General features: G+C 41.3%; 1 protein-coding gene across 1 annotated transcript; it reads left to right on the top strand.

Annotated features, from left to right (window-relative positions):
* Positions 1 to 337: 337 nt before the first annotated feature.
* Positions 338 to 20645, top strand: ets1 (ETS proto-oncogene 1, transcription factor). Its single transcript, XM_085917114.1, has 8 exons — positions 338 to 652; positions 12987 to 13106; positions 13560 to 13760; positions 14016 to 14093; positions 15183 to 15428; positions 16779 to 17039; positions 19530 to 19648; positions 20133 to 20645. Exons 1-8 carry the CDS (start codon positions 586 to 588, stop codon positions 20346 to 20348), a joined length of 1308 nt encoding a protein of 435 aa, XP_085773240.1. The 5' UTR covers positions 338 to 585; the 3' UTR covers positions 20349 to 20645.
* The last annotated feature ends 275 nt before the right edge of the window (positions 20646 to 20920 follow it).

Consider the following 20920-nt stretch of genomic DNA (forward strand, 5'->3'; position numbering starts at 1 on the left):
AATGCACATTTCAAACCATACTCTCCGGCACTAAACAGCTCAAACAGCCCCTGATTACTGTTTTTTTTTCCACTCTCTTGTTCTAGAAAACATCCCTATGAAACATCTGTAACATCATTTTCGGGAACGTGTTCATGACGTTTTTAATGGTTTGTACACTCAAGTGCGCGCCCGCGCCGCGTGTGTGCGTGAGTGCGTGAGTGCGTGTGGTGCGCTTGTAATTGAATTGTGAATCAACTGGCACGCCAGCCCACCTTCCTCCTCCTCCTCCGCCCCCCTTCAACCCCGCCAAGCACCGCCTATTTCAGCTGTCGTTGTTCTATCAATGCAACGCCCATCGTCAGGGGCAGAGCGGAAGAAATGAGTGTGTGAGTGAGTGTGAGAAAGAACGAGGAAAAAAGGGAGTGTGGGCAGACGTTGTGCCGGGAGAAAGAAAGCCAAGTTTGGAAGTGACAGAAAGCAGAATTTTGCTTGAGTTTTTGAGACTTAGAAAGAGGCTCCATTCAAAGTGAGTGGCGCGCGCCAGATTCCCTCCCCAATATTGAGTGATCGGAGCGGCTAAATTAGAAGCGACGCTCTGCTCTGATGATCATGACGGCAGCTGTCGATATGAAGCCGACGTTGACAATCATAAAGACTGAAAAAATGGACGGTGAGTAGAGCTGTAGAATTTTTTTTTTTGTATAGTATATGTGCATGACGTGCGTCTGGTGCTCAGCTACCGCACATCAGTAATTCATTCGTTTAGCGCTCATTGCAACGGGGGACATGGCGTTCAGATTTCAGTGTCGGGGTTGCTCAATGTGGTACATCACTTCAGAAAAATGCAATCACGCCTGCAGATTTGACTGTGAGGCAATCTTATGATACCTTGCTTGCTTCTGCTTTATGACTAAATGAATCATATTTTGATCTGACTGAGACGTGAAACCGTGATGCAACAGTGGGAAAAGTTCCATTTGACGTCTCCGTAGTAACTAAGTTCTTTTCCATGGCCATGTGTTGCGTGTTAGCCTTTATTTTTAGCTTGTTTTCTACTCTCGCTTTGATCTCAGTCTATCTCCATGTTTATCTCCATCTTAACTCTCATCCTTGACCCCGCCAAGGCTGCTGTCAGCAAGGGAGGCTTGACCGTCCCCTCCATCCCTCCCACCTTTCAGTAACCCCCTTCACTGCTTGACTTTTTGAGGCAGGCTGAGGTGATGAATCTGCAATGTTGAGGTTTGCCTCTCTGCTGACCCGGCTTGCCTGGAACTCTTGGCTTACTCCAGGGGCAATCCGGGGCTCATCCAGGGGAAGACCACAACTTTTGTCAGCTGGGTTTAAAGCCATGTGGGTTCGTTCATTGTGTGTGTTTATTTTGAGGTATATTATTTGCACTTAGCAGCCGTTTTTAACCCATTGTGCCTTAGCAGCTCAGCTCTTGTTTGTGTGCATCATGGAAAGTTTCGACTGACTTATCACACTAACCACTATCTTATTGTCAGTACCTGTGGAGAGCAGAGCAGCACACAGATGCGATGGTGTTAAAAGAGTGGATGTTATCTCGCAAAACCAACTCATGGTTACTCAACCCTTCACATGCACACATACACAATACTGTCTTAAGTTGAAACTAAGATGCGCAAGTTCAAACAGTAAAAAACATCAATCTCTGTTCAAGACCAATAGACCTAAATTTTGCAAGCAGAAGAAGGAAGAAGCCTGAAAATACAAAGTGCCTTGTCCCCGGCACGCAATTTCAAGTTAGCTCATTTGACTAACTTCAGAACAAATCCTCATTGATGGAGGTAATAACTTAAAACATACCCTTTTTGGATCGATCAAGGGCCTTGTTCTGTGGCCACCTGGTGTTCCAGAACACCTGCAAATGCTGCATGTCCATATCTCTAATAAGATAAAGTGATTTATACGCTAATGTGTTGTAATATATTTTTATTCCTTTATGTGACAAGTGTGAAGTTTCACTTTAGCCAAGGTCACTGAGCTCCCTCCAGGGGAGGTAACTCTCAAACCGTTAGGGTCAAAGGTGTGTCCAATGAAGGCCAACATTCCATTGGGTTTGTACTCCTCCACTGAGTGTTCATGTCATCGATTCCTTGAGATGCAAAGTTGCTTGAGGGAAGTTCTAATTCAGCAGTTTCGAAATGCTTTATGCTTTACAGTGGAACATTTGAGGTCAAACCCAATTTGTTCCCCAACACTAGTAAACTTCCACTTTGTTCCTATTGCTCCAGAAAATAATAAAAACTGAATGAATCCATTTAAGTGTCAAACTGCCGCCATCACAAAAACGTTGTGAGCTTTACGTGCAATGCTTTATATCACATTTGATTGTCCTTAAATTGCATAGAAATATAAACTTGAGTTCATTGCCAATTAATAAATACTCTGCCTTATCCTTAAACCATGGCAGCTGGACGAGAGGGAGTTATTTTCAAGTCTCCATGCATCACGCTTCTATTAAAAGTTAAAAATAATACATATTTAATATGCAAGGCTGCTTCTAGGTTCAATTTCTTACAGTCAAATCAGCTTGTTTTACAGTGTACATTCCACCCCCAATTATTAATCGACTTCTGCCATATTTATTGAGCAGCCAGTACAAACACATTTTTTGCTCTTCTGCATCACAAGAAATTCAATATATGACTCTGTATTAATCATCACACTTTTCCTCGTAGCCCTCAATGGTCCCCTTCTGTTGTGGCATTACACATCAGACAACAATCTTACAGCCAGTCCTTAGAGCAGGGGTGAACAATCAATTTTCCAAAGTGACCTTGTGAGAACTGTTTAAGGGCTATACCGACAAACTTACCGTTCTTCAACTGTTTTCCATATACTATGTACATTTAAGCATTAAATTGTCAGATTTAAACAAGCTGCTGAAATACACATTTTAGTTATAAGTTGTTGAAATCACATTAATACGTGATATTTAAACAGCATTCACTGAAATCATGTCAAGAATGTGAACAAATAACCAACTCATAGTTGGGACTCCCAAATCATTCGATAGATTGATGATGGCAAAGACGCTCCTAAAGCAATGCGACAGTGAGCGCCCGGCCGGCGCGCTGCGGGCGGTTGCGCAATCGGACCAAATTAAGCTTCCTGCGCACTGAGGTCCACGTAAATTTTGGAAAGTACATCAAGACTTAAAAAATATTTTCTAAATTTCGGCGATGGCTCTGTCACAATAATGCGACCAGCGCGGTGCCGCGCGATCGGCGACGCGCTACGGTTGCGCGTTCGGCGGTGCGCTGCAGTTGCGCGATCGGACAAAATTAAACTTCCTGCGCACTGAGGTCCACTTAAATTTTGGAAAGTACATCAGGACTTTTCAAATATTTTCTAAATTTCAGCGGCCGCTCTGTCACAAAAATGCGACCAGCGCGGTACAGTTGCGTGGTCGGTGACGCGGTATGTTTGCGCTTTTGGCGGTGCGCTTCAGTTGCGCGATCGGACAAAAATGTGGAAATGAAAAAATTACTTTTTTATGCTTGGAATGGATTAAAATGTTTTGCATTATTTGTAATGCGAAAACATAATTCGGAATTCGAATGATTCACTTCTCGAACAGCCTTCTGGAACGGATTGTGTTCGAAAACCGAGGCTCCACTGTATATTAAAGCACTTTTAAAAGGAAAACACAGCCTATATTGCATTTCATTTTGACTTCATAAGTAATGTGAGGACCAGTCAGACATTGTGAATGGGCCAGATGTGACCCGCGCTCCGTAATTTGCCGAGTCGGCCTTCCATTCTCACTGAGCTGAAAACTTGAATTCAAAGTGAATTTTCCTACAAATTTTACAGATTGTAAATTCCTCTGCAGTCATAACTCAGGTCTAAAGTCGTCCAGTTTAAAATATCTTGGATATCTTAATTGTCAGATTTTCTCAAGTCAGTCCCAGTTTTCAGTGAGTAGAAATGATCTTGGTTAGGCATTAAGGTCAGGTTTTAGCGACAGACAGGAATGTTCCTGTTGATCAGGCGTCATGCATGGTGGCATAGAGAAGTGGGAGTTCAAACTGCAAACTTTTAGCTGATCAAAATACTATGTTTTACAGTCAGTGACATTCCCGCTGGTCGTCTGGAGACATCCTGCTTGTTTTGATGTGACGTTTGAACATAAAACCAGGTGGTGCCATGGCCAAGAGAAATTTGCCAGAGCGCTGTATTGTGCAAGATTCCGTTTTGCTTTTGTGTCAGCACTTTTTGTAGTGTGCGCTGTGTAATATATGCCATCATTAGTATACACGGCTGCCTGTCAGCTGTGCAAACATTGTTTGGCCAATCAGGATTTTGCTCGATGTGGACCGTCAATCATTCAAGCCAATTAAAGCTAGCAGGTCCATGTTTTTCTTTTTTCTTTTTTTTGCATTATTGTGTGTGCTACAGTATGTCTAACTGGGAACTAAATGGTTCACTGAATCAAAACCTTTTGTAGGTCAGTATGTCCCATTTATGTGCATGTGTCACCCTCAATCAATATGTTGATTAGGCAGCAAAGTCACTTAGTTGAGTGGGAAGGGTGTAGTGATGTAAGGCAACCTTAAACATTGATGTTATAATTATATGAGACAACTCTTGTTCTGTATACTAGTACATGGTGACAGACTAAATGACTACTAAGTATAAAAATAATATGATTTCATGTAGATGAAAATAGAAAATGATTTCCATGATGACACACCTTTCTTTTTATGCAGTTCAATGATGCTGATGTGTGACATGGAATTGGAATTTCCGTCATTGCTTCCTTATTCATCTGCCGCGTTAGCCGTATAAACATGTAATCATTACACTGAGTGGGCCCTATCGCAAAGTTTCCCTAGCGACTACAAGCCTTAATCATTGCTTATAAAACTTAGTCATAAAGCAAGGCGTGTTACGCCAGCAGTCTGCTAAATAGCAAGCATATGGTGTGAGCCAGGGGAAGGGGCTGTGGGCGTTGAAAGAGCCAAAACCTTGCAAGGTGTGGCCAACTAACGGTCGTGACTGCTTATCAATATGCAAAAAAAGTTGAGGTGAGAAGTGTCTGCCTGGACTTTAACAACCTGTCTTTTTACTCACGTTGCACAACTGAGGCACAAGCATGAAGAGAAAATATGTGCCTTGGCAGACAAAATGAAATGAGCCTTTCTAACTATTTCCAATGGTTTGCACACCCCACCCACTCAATCAGCTCTCTTCCCCAGTGTTCCTCTGACTCCTTCAGTTTCACATCACATTCATGCGGTATCTCCTCCGTGCTTTGTCTCCTCGCCAGGCGTTTCTACCAATTAGTACCTGAGTCACGGCACTTAACATCTGCCTTGCAGCATCCATCGCAATGGGAATATCAGATTTTGGCCAACATAGGTGACAGGTCTATGACTTGTCTATTTACGACGTTTACCCAACATGTAAGATTTTGTCATTGCTGCTCCATAGCTTCACATATTCTTGTAGATGTTGACGTCATGCATCCCACAAGGCACTGTGCCACTTGTAAAAGATCATTTTGGCAGGATAGAAAACAAACGGCAAATCTGAATGTTTCTGTTGAAAGAACGGTCATAGCATATTATCGTCAGAGGGGAATGTTTGTGTGGCATGTCCCGTCTCCCTTTGTCTGACGTTGACTTTGATACACTGCGTCAACGAGTAAGTGTAGGTTACACTTAGATACGTTGGAATGAGATAAGTGACGCATTTCAAATGAGATGTGAGTTCACTTGAACGAATTGTTCATTTTATCGCTGCTCTGTATTGTAAATCGTTCTGCTAATATCACTCCGACCCCGCTGGTGTGGCAGGTGTAAACAAATGCATATGTGGATCAGTCATGTGACGTTCAGAGGACTATTGAGGCACATTGGATCCTATAAGAGAAGTCTTCTTTAAGTGTTAGCCCACTGTCAAGGAAGACAGCTGGTTTTGCCACTTGGGGCCCATGTTCCTCATTCTGTTCGATATATAAGTTCCAGATTTTCTTCGCTTGTTGTCTCTTTTCCAAGTGCTTTCTGCACAACACCTGCTCACGCAGTCGGCAAACATTTTGGCAGAAGGTGAGCAAATGGGCTACAACCGCTGATACCTCCCTTTAGCACCAGAGGTGTATTGAAAGAATGGCTTGCCAAAGCAAACCTGATAAAGAAGGGCGCGTTTGTCTTGGTGGCTGTCCGGTTAACATTTTGCTGCCTCATGTTTAGGTGGGTGTAGTGGGGTAGATGAAAAATATTTTCTCAAATATATGAAGGCTGTGAATAAATGGAAAGACGACGGCATTTTGTCTAATTGCGTCACATACCAAAGTACAACGTATCCTGTAAATGCCAATGAAGGTAATTTAAAAGACACGAAGTAGAGACATTATAGCTGTTAAATTGTTGTAATATGTTTATGTATTGTTTTTTCCACAAATAATGACTGATCGTACGTACTGGGCAAGGCTCAGAATCATTTTATGCATGAAAAGAAAAGCCTCAGGATTCTAAGGAATCCTCATGTGTTTTTTTAGTGCGTATTTATATGGTCAGGTGGTCACGTGAGTCAACAGGCAACAATTTGACAAGACATGTTATTTGTTCTTATTATGACCAGTCACATTGATAGTGTGACGCTAATGTTAAACCCCCTTCCCCTAACACGCACTTTGATGTGATGAGTCAGAAAGACAACAAGAAGCAGATTTTATCGTCAATGATAACTTCAAATCAAACCCATCTAGGATTGCAAAACACTGAGTTGTAAATTTCCACTAATCTGACGGACTTGTTTTGGAAACTTTTCTGAGCTCAGATGCTTAGTTTCAAGAAAACTCAAATGTGTCTTAAAGCAAGGCAAACTGAGAGATGCTGCCAGATGTTTTAATGCTCTTAATACTCACAGAGTCTACACCAAGCCTAAAATAGAAGAGTCGTTCATCATCTGGTACTGGAGCAATTTTGCCATTTAGACTACTCGTCATTTTTGGTCACATTAGAGGAATATAAGAAAGCTGGGTGCCATACATTCGTGATTGTAAAACTGAGGAGGAATGTTAAGCATGTGGGATGAAAACACTGTAGTATGGGGGAGACATTTATTTATCAAGTATCCATCTGCAGTCTGTGGTTTGCCTCCTGCACATACATACTTTCCCAGCACTAGGGCCTTGATTTTTTTCTTTTAAAGACACACAAAAAACAGCTGGAAGTTACATATTTCTAAGTATACTTCGGTTCTAATGACATTTTCGCTGTGCATATGACTAAATTGTTTTTATTTTGCCCAAACAATATGTTTTTTTAGAGATGACAATCTTACTTTAAATGTTCAGAGCTCTTTTCTTGGTAACAGACTGTTGTATTAATTAATCACCATGACACTCTACTTTGGTTAAAAGACCCATTACTTGATTTATGATACAATTAAAAGTATTCAACATAATTCTTCAGTTAGGTGAACAATTGATGTGTACATATCCCTCATTTATAGCAGCGGTCGCTTTATGATAAGGGGAAAAAATGAATAAAATCTAAAATTAAAGTGGTCTCTAATTTGCAACCTGTTTAATTTTCTTCCTCAAGCAATATGTCTTGTCACTGTGGGATAGTGGGAAACACAATTTCGATCTCTTTGTGTGTCTTGGCATTTGAAGAAATTGACAATAAAGCAGGCTTTGACTTTTGACTTTGAATGGTCCACCGATTGTTGATAATGTGACTGTCTCAAATAATATGCACTTACATAAGGGACCTGGTTGCAGAATGTATCAGCTTGGATGAAAAAATGGGCCATGTTTTGTGGAAAAATTGCAACACTCACAGTAAACTGTTTGTCAGATGTTTGGTCTGTTTGGTTTAATGCCCAAACAGTCCCCCCAGAGCATCCCCTGTTTGTTTACATCAAAGATGGAGCCTGTACTTGAACCACCTGCATTCTCCAACACTTGGTCAGTCTCATTTTTCCCTGCCGAGTGTGGGAATATGCCTTAGTAGGATTCAAAATCTTGAATTCAGTCGCACCATTGGTAATGGTATGGGATGGTCAGATGAGTCAGGTGTTTGACCTTAAAATAAACAGAATTTCACATCTCAAAAAATTACGTCTCTTAAAACTGTATTAAAATCAACAAAAAGTAGCTGACAAGAACCTTGACCATTCACCCATTAAATTTATAGGTGACAAATGGCGGATTTTGCACTCTGTGGTTGTGTTTTAACTTAACACGTTTTGGTGATATACTGCGAAAAATGTGTAACTGAAACTCGAGGCACACCTAAACCACAGGCCTTTTCACACTTTGGAAACTCAGAATGCTGCTCATAAGAAGGATACGCAAGCTAACTGGCAGCCAAATCATGCTGAAAGTGTTTATTTTCCCCACTTACCACAAAGAAAAAGTACCATCAAAATACTGGTGAAAAGATGTTAAGCGTCTCTGAGGGCTAAGGGCTGGGAGATAAGCAGAAACAGTAGCACTAGCACATCATACGCTAATGTGATTTGAGAGACTTATGGAAAGGAAATAGAAGGAATTGTGTGGCCTCTGTGCTGTATTAGTCTCACTTATTGTCTACTTCAGTAGCCGCCATGTCTGCGGTAGTGATGATGCGGGACAACTCCAGTTTCATTGCCAATGACAAATGTCAGCAGGAGTGGTTTCACGCCGCACAGCCTTCCATACACCACCACAAGCCTGTGCTCCAACAGGGCAGCCAAAATCCAGTGGTTGCTGTCTAAGAATAAAACTACAGTTTCAGCATCATAGTCTGTGCAGGAGGGCTGGTCCTGGTTTGTGTAGCGGATATGGCCAACACTGTCCTTGCGTTAGGATCAGTCTAGCCTTCACGTTGGTTATAGCTGCTTCTGCGCTTCTATTCCTGGTCTTTGGAACTGAGATGGAAATCTAAACAGCCGTCTGAACAAGCAGCCCTCTCAAAACCAGACTGCCATGCTGCCCTCTTGCTCCACTGCCGCCAAGAGCCGGCACTTCATCACTCTGAATGGGCTCCCTTCATTTTGGTTGGGTGAGCCCATGGTTTCAAACCAAGGGTTCTGATAAGATCTCCATCAAAGGTTCTCCCAGATACAACTGTCACCTCTGGTCAGCTGTGGGTAGATGCCCATGCTTTAAAATGCCAATTGGAAGACCCCCCCCTTGCTTTAACTGGAACTAGATGCATGTTTTGTGGGATATTCGCAAACACCTTAATGGTGGATCTTAAGTATCTGACCTTTACCTGAACCCACAACTTGCCTTATTACCCAAAGGAGGTGAACAGCCACAGGAAATTAACTCTTAAGATGCTTTTTTTTAAAGACCAAGGAGCAAAGTTTCAAATTTATTTGTTTTAGTTCCCCACGTCTGCTTCTCATACCGACCCGCAGCCATTCACAGAATCTACTCTGCAAGGCTAATTATAGCTCACTTGGATGATAATAAGCATATTGTCCCATTGTGTTGGCTTTAGTTGCATGCGATGCTTGTATCATTGCATCACAAAAGTGGAGACTGCAGTTTAGTCAGGCTTTATGAATGAAACGAGTCTCCAACAGAGCCTGGGAGATGGCACAGATCCCACAGTGATGTCACACCAGAGACACTAAAAACGAGGGAGCCTTGTGAGACCTCACGTTCATGAGATCATATTACAGGCTGGTGACTCATCCCCCATACTTAGCGGTCCTGAAGCACCCACCTCCTCAGGATGTTCCTTGGGTATCCTATTCAACCCTGCCCTGCCGTATACTCTTTTTGAAGAAAAGACTGCAAAAAGCTCAAGGTCACACTTGTCTGGTGCTCAGGCTAATTTATTCCAGAAGTTGATGTTTGTCATTCAAGTCTTTCCAAAACCTTTGCTGGTTGTTGGGAATGGGCTTGGATGAAAAGCCTGCAACTTTCAAGGTGCACAGCATGTTTGTGAGACTCCTTTTGTGAAAACAGCACAGTCAGCAGCCTGTCCATTATTCAGAGAGGTGTGGTTAATCAATGCCTAAACAACTGATTCACTTCTCCGAATAGGCAACATATAAAATAAATTATTCTATAGTATGTTCTACAATGTATTTTCCACCCTGGGTCTTGACAGTGCCACTCCTGCAGTTGCAAGCTAAGTGGGCGGAACCACACGGCCTAATGTGGAAAGTGATGACTTGTGGATGCTTGAACTTTCTTGACCATTGTGTTTCTAATGGGACTTGCAGACACTGAAATCCTATCAGGGCATCATTTACTAGATACCACCTAGAATGATGCTAGCTTAGCCTCTTTCACTAATGGATGCACACTGCACATTAGCTCTCTGCCGCAGATAAGGCTCATATGGATCATTCCCAGAGATGATAGCGCTATTACCATTAGTCTTTTAGAATGGAGTATGTCCTGTCTGTACTGGCGTGCCTGTCTTTAGTGCAATTCACAAAAGCTTAAAAAATCAATACACTTGTAGAAAACAATCTGTGATAAGTGTTTCTTTTCCTTAAACAGAAACGTTTCGATATCCTTTCTTGTATCACTTAAAACTAATTTTAAACATTAGTGATGACTATCAATGTAAATTTGGATCACTATAAAATTGTGCAGAATGTTTTCATATAACAGAATCTCAGTTTTGTCATGACAAAATCAAGAAGTATATGTTAAACATTTAATTGTAACTCAAAGGAGTATAAATTAATTATCAACAGTTTGGAACGAGTGTTTCAGCAACAACCTGACTAGAGAGTATGAGCACTTTGCTTGTTAGCTTTAACTTTAATTGTACAGTGCATGCCTAACTACTAAAAAGTAAAAATGCCCAGCAACCAGTTGGAAGATTGCTGGTTTGAGTCAGTTTTAAATATTTTTGACAAACACACTAATCCCCGGTTACTACTAATACTGCTTCTGCCATTAGCTTACGAATGTAATTATTTACTGTGGGACTAATGGGCAATTATCTATTTCATTATCCAAATGCAAACAAAATAAATCCCTCCCATTGCAGTTTTGGTGTTTACGCTCACTGTAGCTCATGTTTCTTGCATCAAAGAGCATTAAATGGCAGCTCTAAGTCTTGCACGTCTTTGATGGAGGATTTTGTGTTACAGTGGGTTAGAGTCTTCAATAGCAAGTCTAAAGTTGTAGGGACTGATAAAAGCAATGGGGAGGGAAAGGCTCAAGCAGTTGGAAACTGCAGACAAACTTGACTCGATCCAGTTTAAATAAAAGGCCACACTTTGTCGTGTCCTTTACATCAAAGCATAGACTGTCTGAGCCCCAATCACATCTCAATTTTCAGCATTTGTAACATTTAGCCTTCTTTTAAAAAATGAAATGGAGATGAGAAAAGCAGGTTTTTGTATTTTGAGACTGCATAAGTAGTGCATATATAATAACAATTTATCATCAAATGGAAATGAAATGTATGTGTCAGTTTAAATGACCCTGTAAGTCTGGTTGGTGTTTATTCTATTTGCAGCAAACTATATATTATAGTAGCTTTCAAAATTATGATCACCAACTTTGTCATTCCATAGATATACTTTTCAAGATACTACTCAATCACACAGGGTAAAACTATTACTTATTTTGTTTTTGACACAGAGGATAGGTACTAAAACAAATTGCAGACCTAATTTTACAGACTGAGATTGGTTGCATAGGCAATGGAGGGAAAGTTGCAGTGAATTCCAAATTGGGTCGAGATGTCAGTGAGTGGTCATAGCAGGCGTGAAGCGTATGCCGCTTTAGTTCGCGCTGCAGGTTGATAAAACCACCAGCCGAGTGGAGATGTCTCAAAATGTGACGCTGCCATTACACAACAGTTTATGAGAACTAGAGCAGCAACTGCTGTGAGGTCCCTGTTTCTTTTATATATATATTTTAATTTTTTATATATCATTCACAGTGCTAACATTGGAGCTACATATTTTACATGGTTTTTCCATCAATCATGGGAGCAAACCAAGCACTTCACAAAAGTAAGCCTTATGTGAAATGATGATGCATCTTCAAGGCACTCAAAATCTGGTTAAACTGTAACTCATATATACTCATGCTTATCAGGCAAGATAATGACAGAATGTCTGACTGGCAATAGTGATAGAACACATTGTACTTGTCCGTCTTACTTGTTAAACTTACAGCGGGCACATTTATGACAATTGTTCGAACTTTGTGATTTGTAATATATTTGTCCATTTCGTTTTTTGCAGTCTGTCCTTGTAATGTAGGTGGCCTCAGGGTCTTGCCCATTGTTCCGTTATCATCACCCTTGTTGGTCTCATGTGTATCCCACACTTCTTAAGTCTGGTCAATCTAATTAGATGAGCGCGAGTCATCAGGCACTGTTTAAAGGCATCAAAGAGAGTTCTGTTCCCCACTGGGTGCCCACTGGCTGTGAGCAGAGAACAGTGAGCGTAGTGTTTGACTGAGACCCTCAAGATAGTTTCCCCCAACTTGGCTCGCCCTTGCCTACAGCCAAGATGACATCACCTCATCTTTTGACCCTTGACCCTTCCCAGGGTTTGACCCCATGCTTGGTCTGGCGACAGTGGGTCCACTGTGTCGGGGCAACATTGTAGGAGAGCTTTAAAGGGGGTCATGGTGTCACTGATGGGCACCAGGCGTTAGCCACCGCCCACCCACCTAACGTGAAGGTATGTGCGGTAGAGGGCAGCCATTGGAGAAACAACAAATACACATCTTGTGTTTATTTGGAAACTGAACTCTAGGTGAAAAACCTTTGCTTTGGTACACATGTATGCATTGCACGGTCGTCCCAAAAGAATGTATTGAAATGCTTTGACACCTAAGGCAGAAATTTATGACATTCAATGTTTAAGATGATAATTGTTATAGTCAGGTAGATGTTTGTAGTTCTATAAGTATTATTTAGTCGCAGAAGCTACCTGTAAGACTGCATTTCTTCCCTTTGTTTGTGGGTAAAATTCCCAATAAACTAGTTAACACAATTTCTCCACAGTCTTATCAAACTCATTCCTCTTTGTAACTTGTGATTTGGCAGATCCCGAGTGTGGAGATGTTCCCCTGCTAACCCCCGGAAGTAAAGAGATGATGTCCCAAGCGCTAAAAGCTACTTTTAGTGGCTTCACCAAAGAACAGCAGCGACTGGGCATCCCCAAAGGTACCGTTTGCTTGTACACCATTTAGTTGTTTTAATGGAGGGAGTTTCCATCATTACAAAAAGTGAGCTCTCAAAACCACAATGTGCTGCATGTAAAGCATCAGATCCTTCAGTAGATAACAAGATATGCAAACAATTGCCTCATATGGTTCATTTCAGGTTGACTCCAGCAACATCCTTAGAATGTAGACAGCAGAGTAATTACATAGCTTCCTAATTGATGCCAACTGCAGAGCCTATTCCTGCTATTGGTAACAGAAGGACTGCTGTACAGGATTTGTCAGTGGAATTGTATAGATGTACCTTCATTAGTTCCTGCTTGTTTACATCCACTGATGCCTGACTGTTTGATTTAAGTGGACTGATAATAGCCAGTTCTATTCAGAGCATTTTACCACCATGTGCGGCAAACGAATGTTGAGAAATTCAGTTATCCCCTCTGATCCTCTCCAGACCCCAGACAATGGACAGAAAATCATGTAGCAGCATGGCTCACGTGGACTGTGAACGAGTTCAGTCTGAAGAACGTCGACTTTGACAGATTCTGCATGAATGGCGGCAGTCTGTGCGCCATGGGCAAGGAGCGCTTCCTGGATTTAGCACCTGACTTTGTGGGCGACATCCTTTGGGAACATTTAGAAATGCTTCAGAAAGGTAAATCAGCCATTTTCTCACACACAGGTTAGAAGGTTGATGAGGCTAAAATGTGAGAAAGCCACACAAGAGACGTGATCTCTGCTTGTATTCACTTAGTCGATATTTGCTGTAGTAACAGGAGCCAAACAGGAAGGCGCACGTTAGCTGAAGTCATTAATATTTCACATTGCTGTATGCAGTTACGTGATACATAAAATCAATGTCGAGGTCACTGACGCTTAGCAACTGATTCTTTATCTATTTTTCATGAAGAAGACACGAAGCATTACCCCAACAACGGACTGACCTCCAACTTCCAGGAATCCCGTTATACCTCAGACTACTTTGTCAGTAAGTACTTGCCACACTCAATTTCACTCATGTTGCAATATTATAGGATGTCATCTGAAAATAGGCCAGTACATTCAAACCTTGAAGATAAAACTTTTCCCCTGTGTTTAATTTCCTTTAATGCAGCCCAATGGTTGTGTGATTATAAATAATTTTGCCAAACACATTGATCCTTTCCAGCACAGTCCTTTTGTTGTCTTTTTGATTTTCCTTTCATGTATAAAATAACCTTGAGGATTTTTAAAATCCTGTCCAACATAATCAGTTGCAACATTTTGATTGTCACAGTGCCATCAATCACAAGAGTTCTGTCAATCCATGTTCATTACTGATCTAATGTTGTTGCTTGAATAAGAAGTCAGAATGTGTCACACAGTAATTCACGAATCACAATTATAAGAATATATCAAAACAAGAACGACACAAGTTTGCGTTGGTATTTAAATGTTTGACTTTGACATCTAATTCTTTTGTTTGTATTAATTTTGAAAATGATGGGGATCCCAATTAGAGTAGTTAAGATAAAATAAATACATTTTTAAACACATCAAAGCCAGGGAACACAAAACATTATATTTGCTTCATATTTTAGTTTTTTTGTCCGTGTGTTAGCCAGCAATCTATGTTCTGGAGTATAGGTGTCAGACAATTCTGGCGGATGACACTGCTGTTGATGCCATGTTGACTTGTTAGACAGAAAAAAATATTATTTGCACCCTAATTCAGATGTACAGACAAAATGTCTTTATTTCATCGCTAACATGTAATGCAAGGACAGAACAAGGGTGTTTTGAGGTCAATGTGGTAAAGGGGCTAAGTTAGCACAGATAGCAATAGGAATTAATCCGAGGAGCTCATTTTGAATGACAAACAAAGAAGATGTAAACAGTTGTCTTAAAATTCCCATTGGTGATTTTTTTTTTTTTAAAACCATGATATCAGTGAAGCCTTGGCTGTGTCATCTGCCACAGTTGTTATAGTCTTCACATGAAGGATAATCACACGGCTTGCTCAAAAGATTGATCCCACTCCACTGTTTTGCTCTTCCTTTTCCTGCTCTGCTTTCTCTCTGGTCCCCCCCATCTTCAGGCTATGGCGTCGAACATGCCCAGTGCGTTCCCCCCTCTGAATACTCGGAGCCCAGCTTCATCACAGAGTCGTACCAGACGCTTCACCCCATCAGCTCAGAGGAATTACTGACGCTCAAGTACGAGAGCGAATACCCTGCAGTCATCCTACGGGATGCACCCCTCAACCCCCTGCAGGGCGACTACTTCTCCGTCAAACAAGAGGTGGTATCCCCTGACAACATGTGTGTGGGACGTCTAAGCAGAGGTGAGGGTCAAAACGTATGGAATAATTTGAAGTTCAGAATAATCTGAGGTGTTCTGTAGTGTGCAGATCCTCATGTTGTTTACTAAAATGTGCATGTTTTTTTTTTTTTTTTTTGGTGAGCCATGCCAGTGTTGCATCTGAGTGTGCTGATGGTACCAGATGCGATAAACAAGTCCTTTGGTGTGTTTGTGGTCTCGGCAAACCTTCTTTTCACATTGTTCTAGGTCGAGGGGAAACGGCAACTTTCTTGGTGGGGGGGTAGGGTTGGGCAACCTGATAGAGACACACCACTATCTACCTTTTATAGTCCCACACTAAAACAAATAAATACTCTTTCATTCATCTTAAAATCAACCAAAAACCCTTAAGGTGGATGCAGGTTGGCAGTTTGCAATGTTTATCTTCAACCATGCATTTATTAATGATAATGTCATTTAGGTAGGGTAAAGCTTGGACTGTGTCCTCAACTTCCACCTATGAACAAGTGCTTTGTGTACTGTACAAATTTCCCCTAGCCACTAAGATCCAATCCCTATGCATCCCACACACCACATGTTACTTTTCAACCCCGCATTGTGCTCTCGTGGGAAAGTATTTTTGTGGCTCGACTGATAGCCACATGTGGCTCCAATTTGGCCAGTTGAAGATTTCAGCATCAATCAAGGTGCTGCATTATCTGTCATTTGTTAATGACTCTCCAATGAAAGGCAGCCCTTATCTTTCCCGAGACCAAAAATAGCAAGACGTTTGTGTGATTTTCTACTACAGTGGAGCCTCGGCTTTCGAACACAATCCGTTCCAGAAACAAAACGCCTTTTAAAGCATTTTTTCATTTGCGCATTTCTGTCCGAACGCGCAACTGCAGCGCACCGCCGAACGCGCAACCGTAGCGCACAACCGTAGCGCGTCACCGACCGCGCAACTGCACCGCGCTTTTTGCATTCTTGTGACTGAGCCGTCGCTGAAATTTAGAAAATATTTATAAAGTCCTTATGTACTTTCCAAAATTTAAGTGGACCTCAGTGCGCAGGAAGTTTAATTCTGTCCATCGCGCAACTGCAGCGCACCGCCGACCGCGCAACCGTAGCGGGTCACCGACCGCGCAACTGCACCGTGCTGGTCGCATTATTGTGACAGAGCCGTCGCTGAAATTTAGAAAATATTTTTAAAGTCCTTATGTACTTTAAAAAATTTAAGTGGACCTCAGTGCGCAGGGAGCTTAATTTGGTCTGATTGCGCAACCGCAGTGCGCCGGCTGGGCGCTCACTGTCGCATTGCTTGAGGAGCGTCTTTGCGTTTTAGGATGGCTTTACTACTTTAAAAAAAAAAAAAAATTCCATTTCTGTGCAGGTAAACTGGGTGGCCAGGACTCTTTTGAGAGTATTGAGAGCTACGAAAGCTGTGACCGTCTGACGCAGTCCTGGAGCAGCCAGTCGTCGTTCAACAGTCTACAGCGGGTACCCTCGTACGACAGCTTTGACTCGGAGGATTACCCCACAGCGTTGCATGGCCACAAGCCCAAGGGCACCTTTAAAGACTATGTGAGGGAACGCTCGGACCTCAGCAAAGACAAACCCGTCATTCCAGCAGCGGCGCTTGCAGGATACACAGGTGAGCTGTTTAGTAGGACATCATTTCCAACGTTACTACTTGGCATCCCGTTGCCTCCACAAATGACATGTGGTTTTAACGAAGCAAGGAAAATTCTTTCGCACAAAAAAATACAGTGTTTGCGCAGTCTCTTTTTTCTTTCTTGTTTTTGCTTCTCTCTTTTGTTCACTTCTAACCTGCCTCTTTCTAATCTGTAACCCGCATCTCAACCTACATTTTCCAGGTTGTCTCAGCAGTGCTGCTGAAACTGAAAATATGCCTGCCCTTATGCATAGCCAACCCGAGTCAAACTATCACTTCATCTTTTGTGGCATTTTCAGAAACAGATAATGTAAATCTACAAACTTCCCCTCATGCAAATGTAGCTCAAACCTACCAGTTCTGGCCAACACTCAGTCTTACATGTCGTATAATAGTATCCAAACCTAAACAACTGTTGTTAATAAATGTTTTGAGAATATATAATCTATATTAGTTCATTTAAGTACTTGTTAATCACACATTCACATATACAAACAGCTTTTAAAACCTTTAAAAGAGACGGGGGATCGAAACAGTTGCGAAACGGATGAAACGTTTTAAAAACGGAACATTGACAGCATTGAAAGTGATTAAAAAAAAAAACATAATTGTCAAGTAAATTACATAATAGCTTCAAAACACAATTAGAGAACAAAGAGTGTGGCCTGACTGTTCAGTCCAACACAATAATACTGTCACTAAGTGCCGACTCATTTGGATTCAATTCAGTTCTACAGCCATGTATTCAGTGCTACACCCTCAGCATTAGCCAACATGTTGAAAAAAAGATCTGAAAATTTCATGTTAAAAGTCAGCATTCTTTGACTTTATTCTGATGCAGAACTAGCATTGAAACTCATGTGTTCATAAAATATTGTGTGTGGATTAAGAAGTTAAGCAGAGGTGACATGTTACGTGACATTGTATTGCGGTGATGAGGTGGCTGCGCACAGAAAACAGAGTCAACATTTCTATGGCTTCCTCTGGCTAACCAATATTTTAACAGCCAACTGCTTTCAAATCTGTCAGCCTTGCATCATAGTATATTATATTCTCATGCTCGCAAGTGGTGACGCATTCAAATTTGTCAGCCTTGCATCATATTATATTCTAATGCTCGCAAGTGGAGACACATTTTACACACAGCTAGTTTGCTTGCAACGGTTCTGGTGACAGCAACAAAAATAAAGCATGCATTTAAGTTAAGTTTATCTTAAAATATTTATTTAGGTTATGATACTCAGAGGCACTTGTTGGAAAGAAAATTGCAGGACAAAAATCCTTAATATTCTAATTTTCTTTTACTTTTAGGAGCCTGTTTGCTCGTTATACTTTCACGGATACAATTTTCCATTTGGGTGGGTCACATTCTGGGAAAGTTCTGCAAATGAGAGGCCCCACTGTACACTTTTTCAGTACAAGGCCATTGTAAGATATTTTTGGAAACATTTTTCTTTTCATAAAACTGCAGTCTGCGTTTTATACACGAGAGTGGCCTTCGTCGCTGGTGAAGGGCCTCGCTGTTGCAGCGGCAGACGTTGGAATGTGAGTCAAAACTGTGAAAGAGGGCCAGTGTTAGCACCATATGCATTCTTACCACGCTCAAACACAATCTGCATGCTCAGAAATGTCAAGTCAAGTGTGAAACTCACATGCGTTGTTTCCCCAAACGCTTTGGTTACGTTATACAAAGACGTATTTGTTTTTTCTCAGAGAAGTGACTTTTGCTTCTATAGTTACATATAGGTATGTATTTTTTTTTTGAGGGGGGGGGGTGTATTTGCCGGGGCGTTGTGCTGCATAAGCAGGTGTAATTTCAACATGCACGCCTAAGCAGGAGGTGGGTTAGTGTACGTATATGCCGAAAAGCCACAACATCAAAGTGTGCTGCAGTCAATCTAGCACAGACTCAAAACCATTTTTTGAAACAGTCTGTTCTGCTTTCGTTCTTTTTTTCCCCCCACACTGTAAGCCATCAGCCTTCAACTGGTTATAAGAGTTTATTGCACAACAAATGTTAAACCTTACACACAATTTGTGTTCCCCGAGTTATACAGGCAGGTCAATAAAAATCGGTGATTTCGTCAATGTAGAAAAAAACAAATAAGTATAAAGTGCTATTCTTAAGTATGAAGAAAGATGGGCAGAAAAATAAAAACACAATGGACATTTTAGTGAATAGATGGCCCTTCTTTTGGGTTTGCGCTGCTTCAGAAGGTTTATTAGTTTAACACCCTTCTGACCCATATGAGTATGTAACAATCATGCATGAAAGAAGCACAAAGAGATACATTGTACTTCATCTTTTACCACGGTTTAGAGTGTGACTTCTTTCTCAGTGCCTATTACCTGAAATGAACTACATTGCTGTGTCGCAGTGAAATACTCTTGAATGTCGCTCCATAGTTTGATTTCAAGGAGTAAGTTCTCCAAAAATGGAACACCTTGTGTTTTTCATGTGGTCTTCAGGCACGGGTCCCATTCAGCTGTGGCAGTTTCTCCTGGAGCTGCTGACCGATAAGTCTTGCCAGTCCTTCATCAGCTGGACAGGCGACGGCTGGGAGTTCAAGCTCTCCGACCCGGATGAGGTGAGAGGTTGCGAAACCCCCCCCCACAACCCCCCACCCCCCCAAGTCACACTGGCACACGTGCTGGGAGGTCCAAAGTAGATAACCACATGAAAAAACGCTGCTTTTACTTTGCAACAATTGTTGTTTGGTTCCATGAGGGTAATTGTAAAAGATGTGTGAGCCTGATTCCTACCTGTCATGCAAGACAAAAGTCAAAAGTGCTTCTTTTTCTTTAAGTTATTGCTAAAATCATCGTGATTCAACTTCTTTAGTGAAAATTGTTCATGTTATTTTGTTGATAATGTCAATGTTTGGATCATAAGGAAATTGGATTTCACATAATTGCTATTTTAGCATTTCCCCCTTGTAACATACGATTGCATCATTGTATTGTACTCTCTGATGATATTACCCGGGCTACAAAATGTACGCTGTAATAATTTCATCATCTAAATGGCAAATCCTAATCCGCTCATTCTATCTTCTTCCCCTGGCTCTTTAGGTTGCTCGCAGGTGGGGAAAGCGGAAAAACAAGCCCAAAATGAACTATGAGAAACTGAGCCGTGGTCTGCGCTACTACTACGATAAGAACATCATCCACAAGACGTCGGGGAAGCGCTACGTGTACCGTTTTGTTTGTGACTTAAAAAGCTTGCTGGGCTACACACCCGAGGAGCTGCACGCCATGTTGGACGTAAAGCCAGACACGGACGAGTGAAAGTCGACAGAAACATGAAAAAGACTTTGAAGCCACACGGACTGGCACTCATTAAGTGGTCTTAACGAACCTTTATTTGGGGGGAGGGGGCAGAAACCTTTTTAATGACTAACTGGTTTTGTCATCTTAGCGGTCTTGGGTGAGAAAACCAAAAACCAAAGGCCTGTATACATTTACACATACACATAGATACACACACACATATGTGTCTGTGTATGTTCATATATATATATATATATATATATATATATATATATATATATATATATATATATATATATATATATATATATATATATATATATATATATATATATATCCCCCCCCCCATTTGGTTGATGTTTTTGCAGATGTAGGTTCCACTATGCTGGTGGAGTTCAAGTCAGGACCAAGACAATTCTTTTTTTTTTTTTTTTTTTTTTTTTTTTTTTTAAATGTTTTTTTTTTTTTTTTCAGCTTGGACCAAAAAGTGTCAAGATGATGAGTATTATTTTAGTGATGACGACAGCAGCCCATGCAACCCCAGCAGCAAGCATCTATACTGTATGTTGTAAAGTGTATCAACTACAACG

This window comes from Syngnathus leptorhynchus, chromosome 7, assembly GCF_054491065.1.
Source record: "Syngnathus leptorhynchus isolate UIUO chromosome 7, UIUO_Slep, whole genome shotgun sequence".
NCBI lineage: Eukaryota > Metazoa > Chordata > Actinopteri > Syngnathiformes > Syngnathidae > Syngnathus > Syngnathus leptorhynchus.

Bases quoted from the DNA above. Each gene is read 5' to 3' on its own strand.
- ets1 (XM_085917114.1), top strand. From the start codon at position 586: ATGATCATGACGGCAGCTGTCGATATGAAGCCGACGTTGACAATCATA. The intron at 653-12,986 runs GTGAGTAGAGCT...GTGATTTGGCAG, and splicing joins AAAGACTGAAAAAATGGACG to ATCCCGAGTGTGGAGATGTT. The intron at 15,429-16,778 runs GTGAGGGTCAAA...ATTTCTGTGCAG, and splicing joins TGTGGGACGTCTAAGCAGAG to GTAAACTGGGTGGCCAGGAC.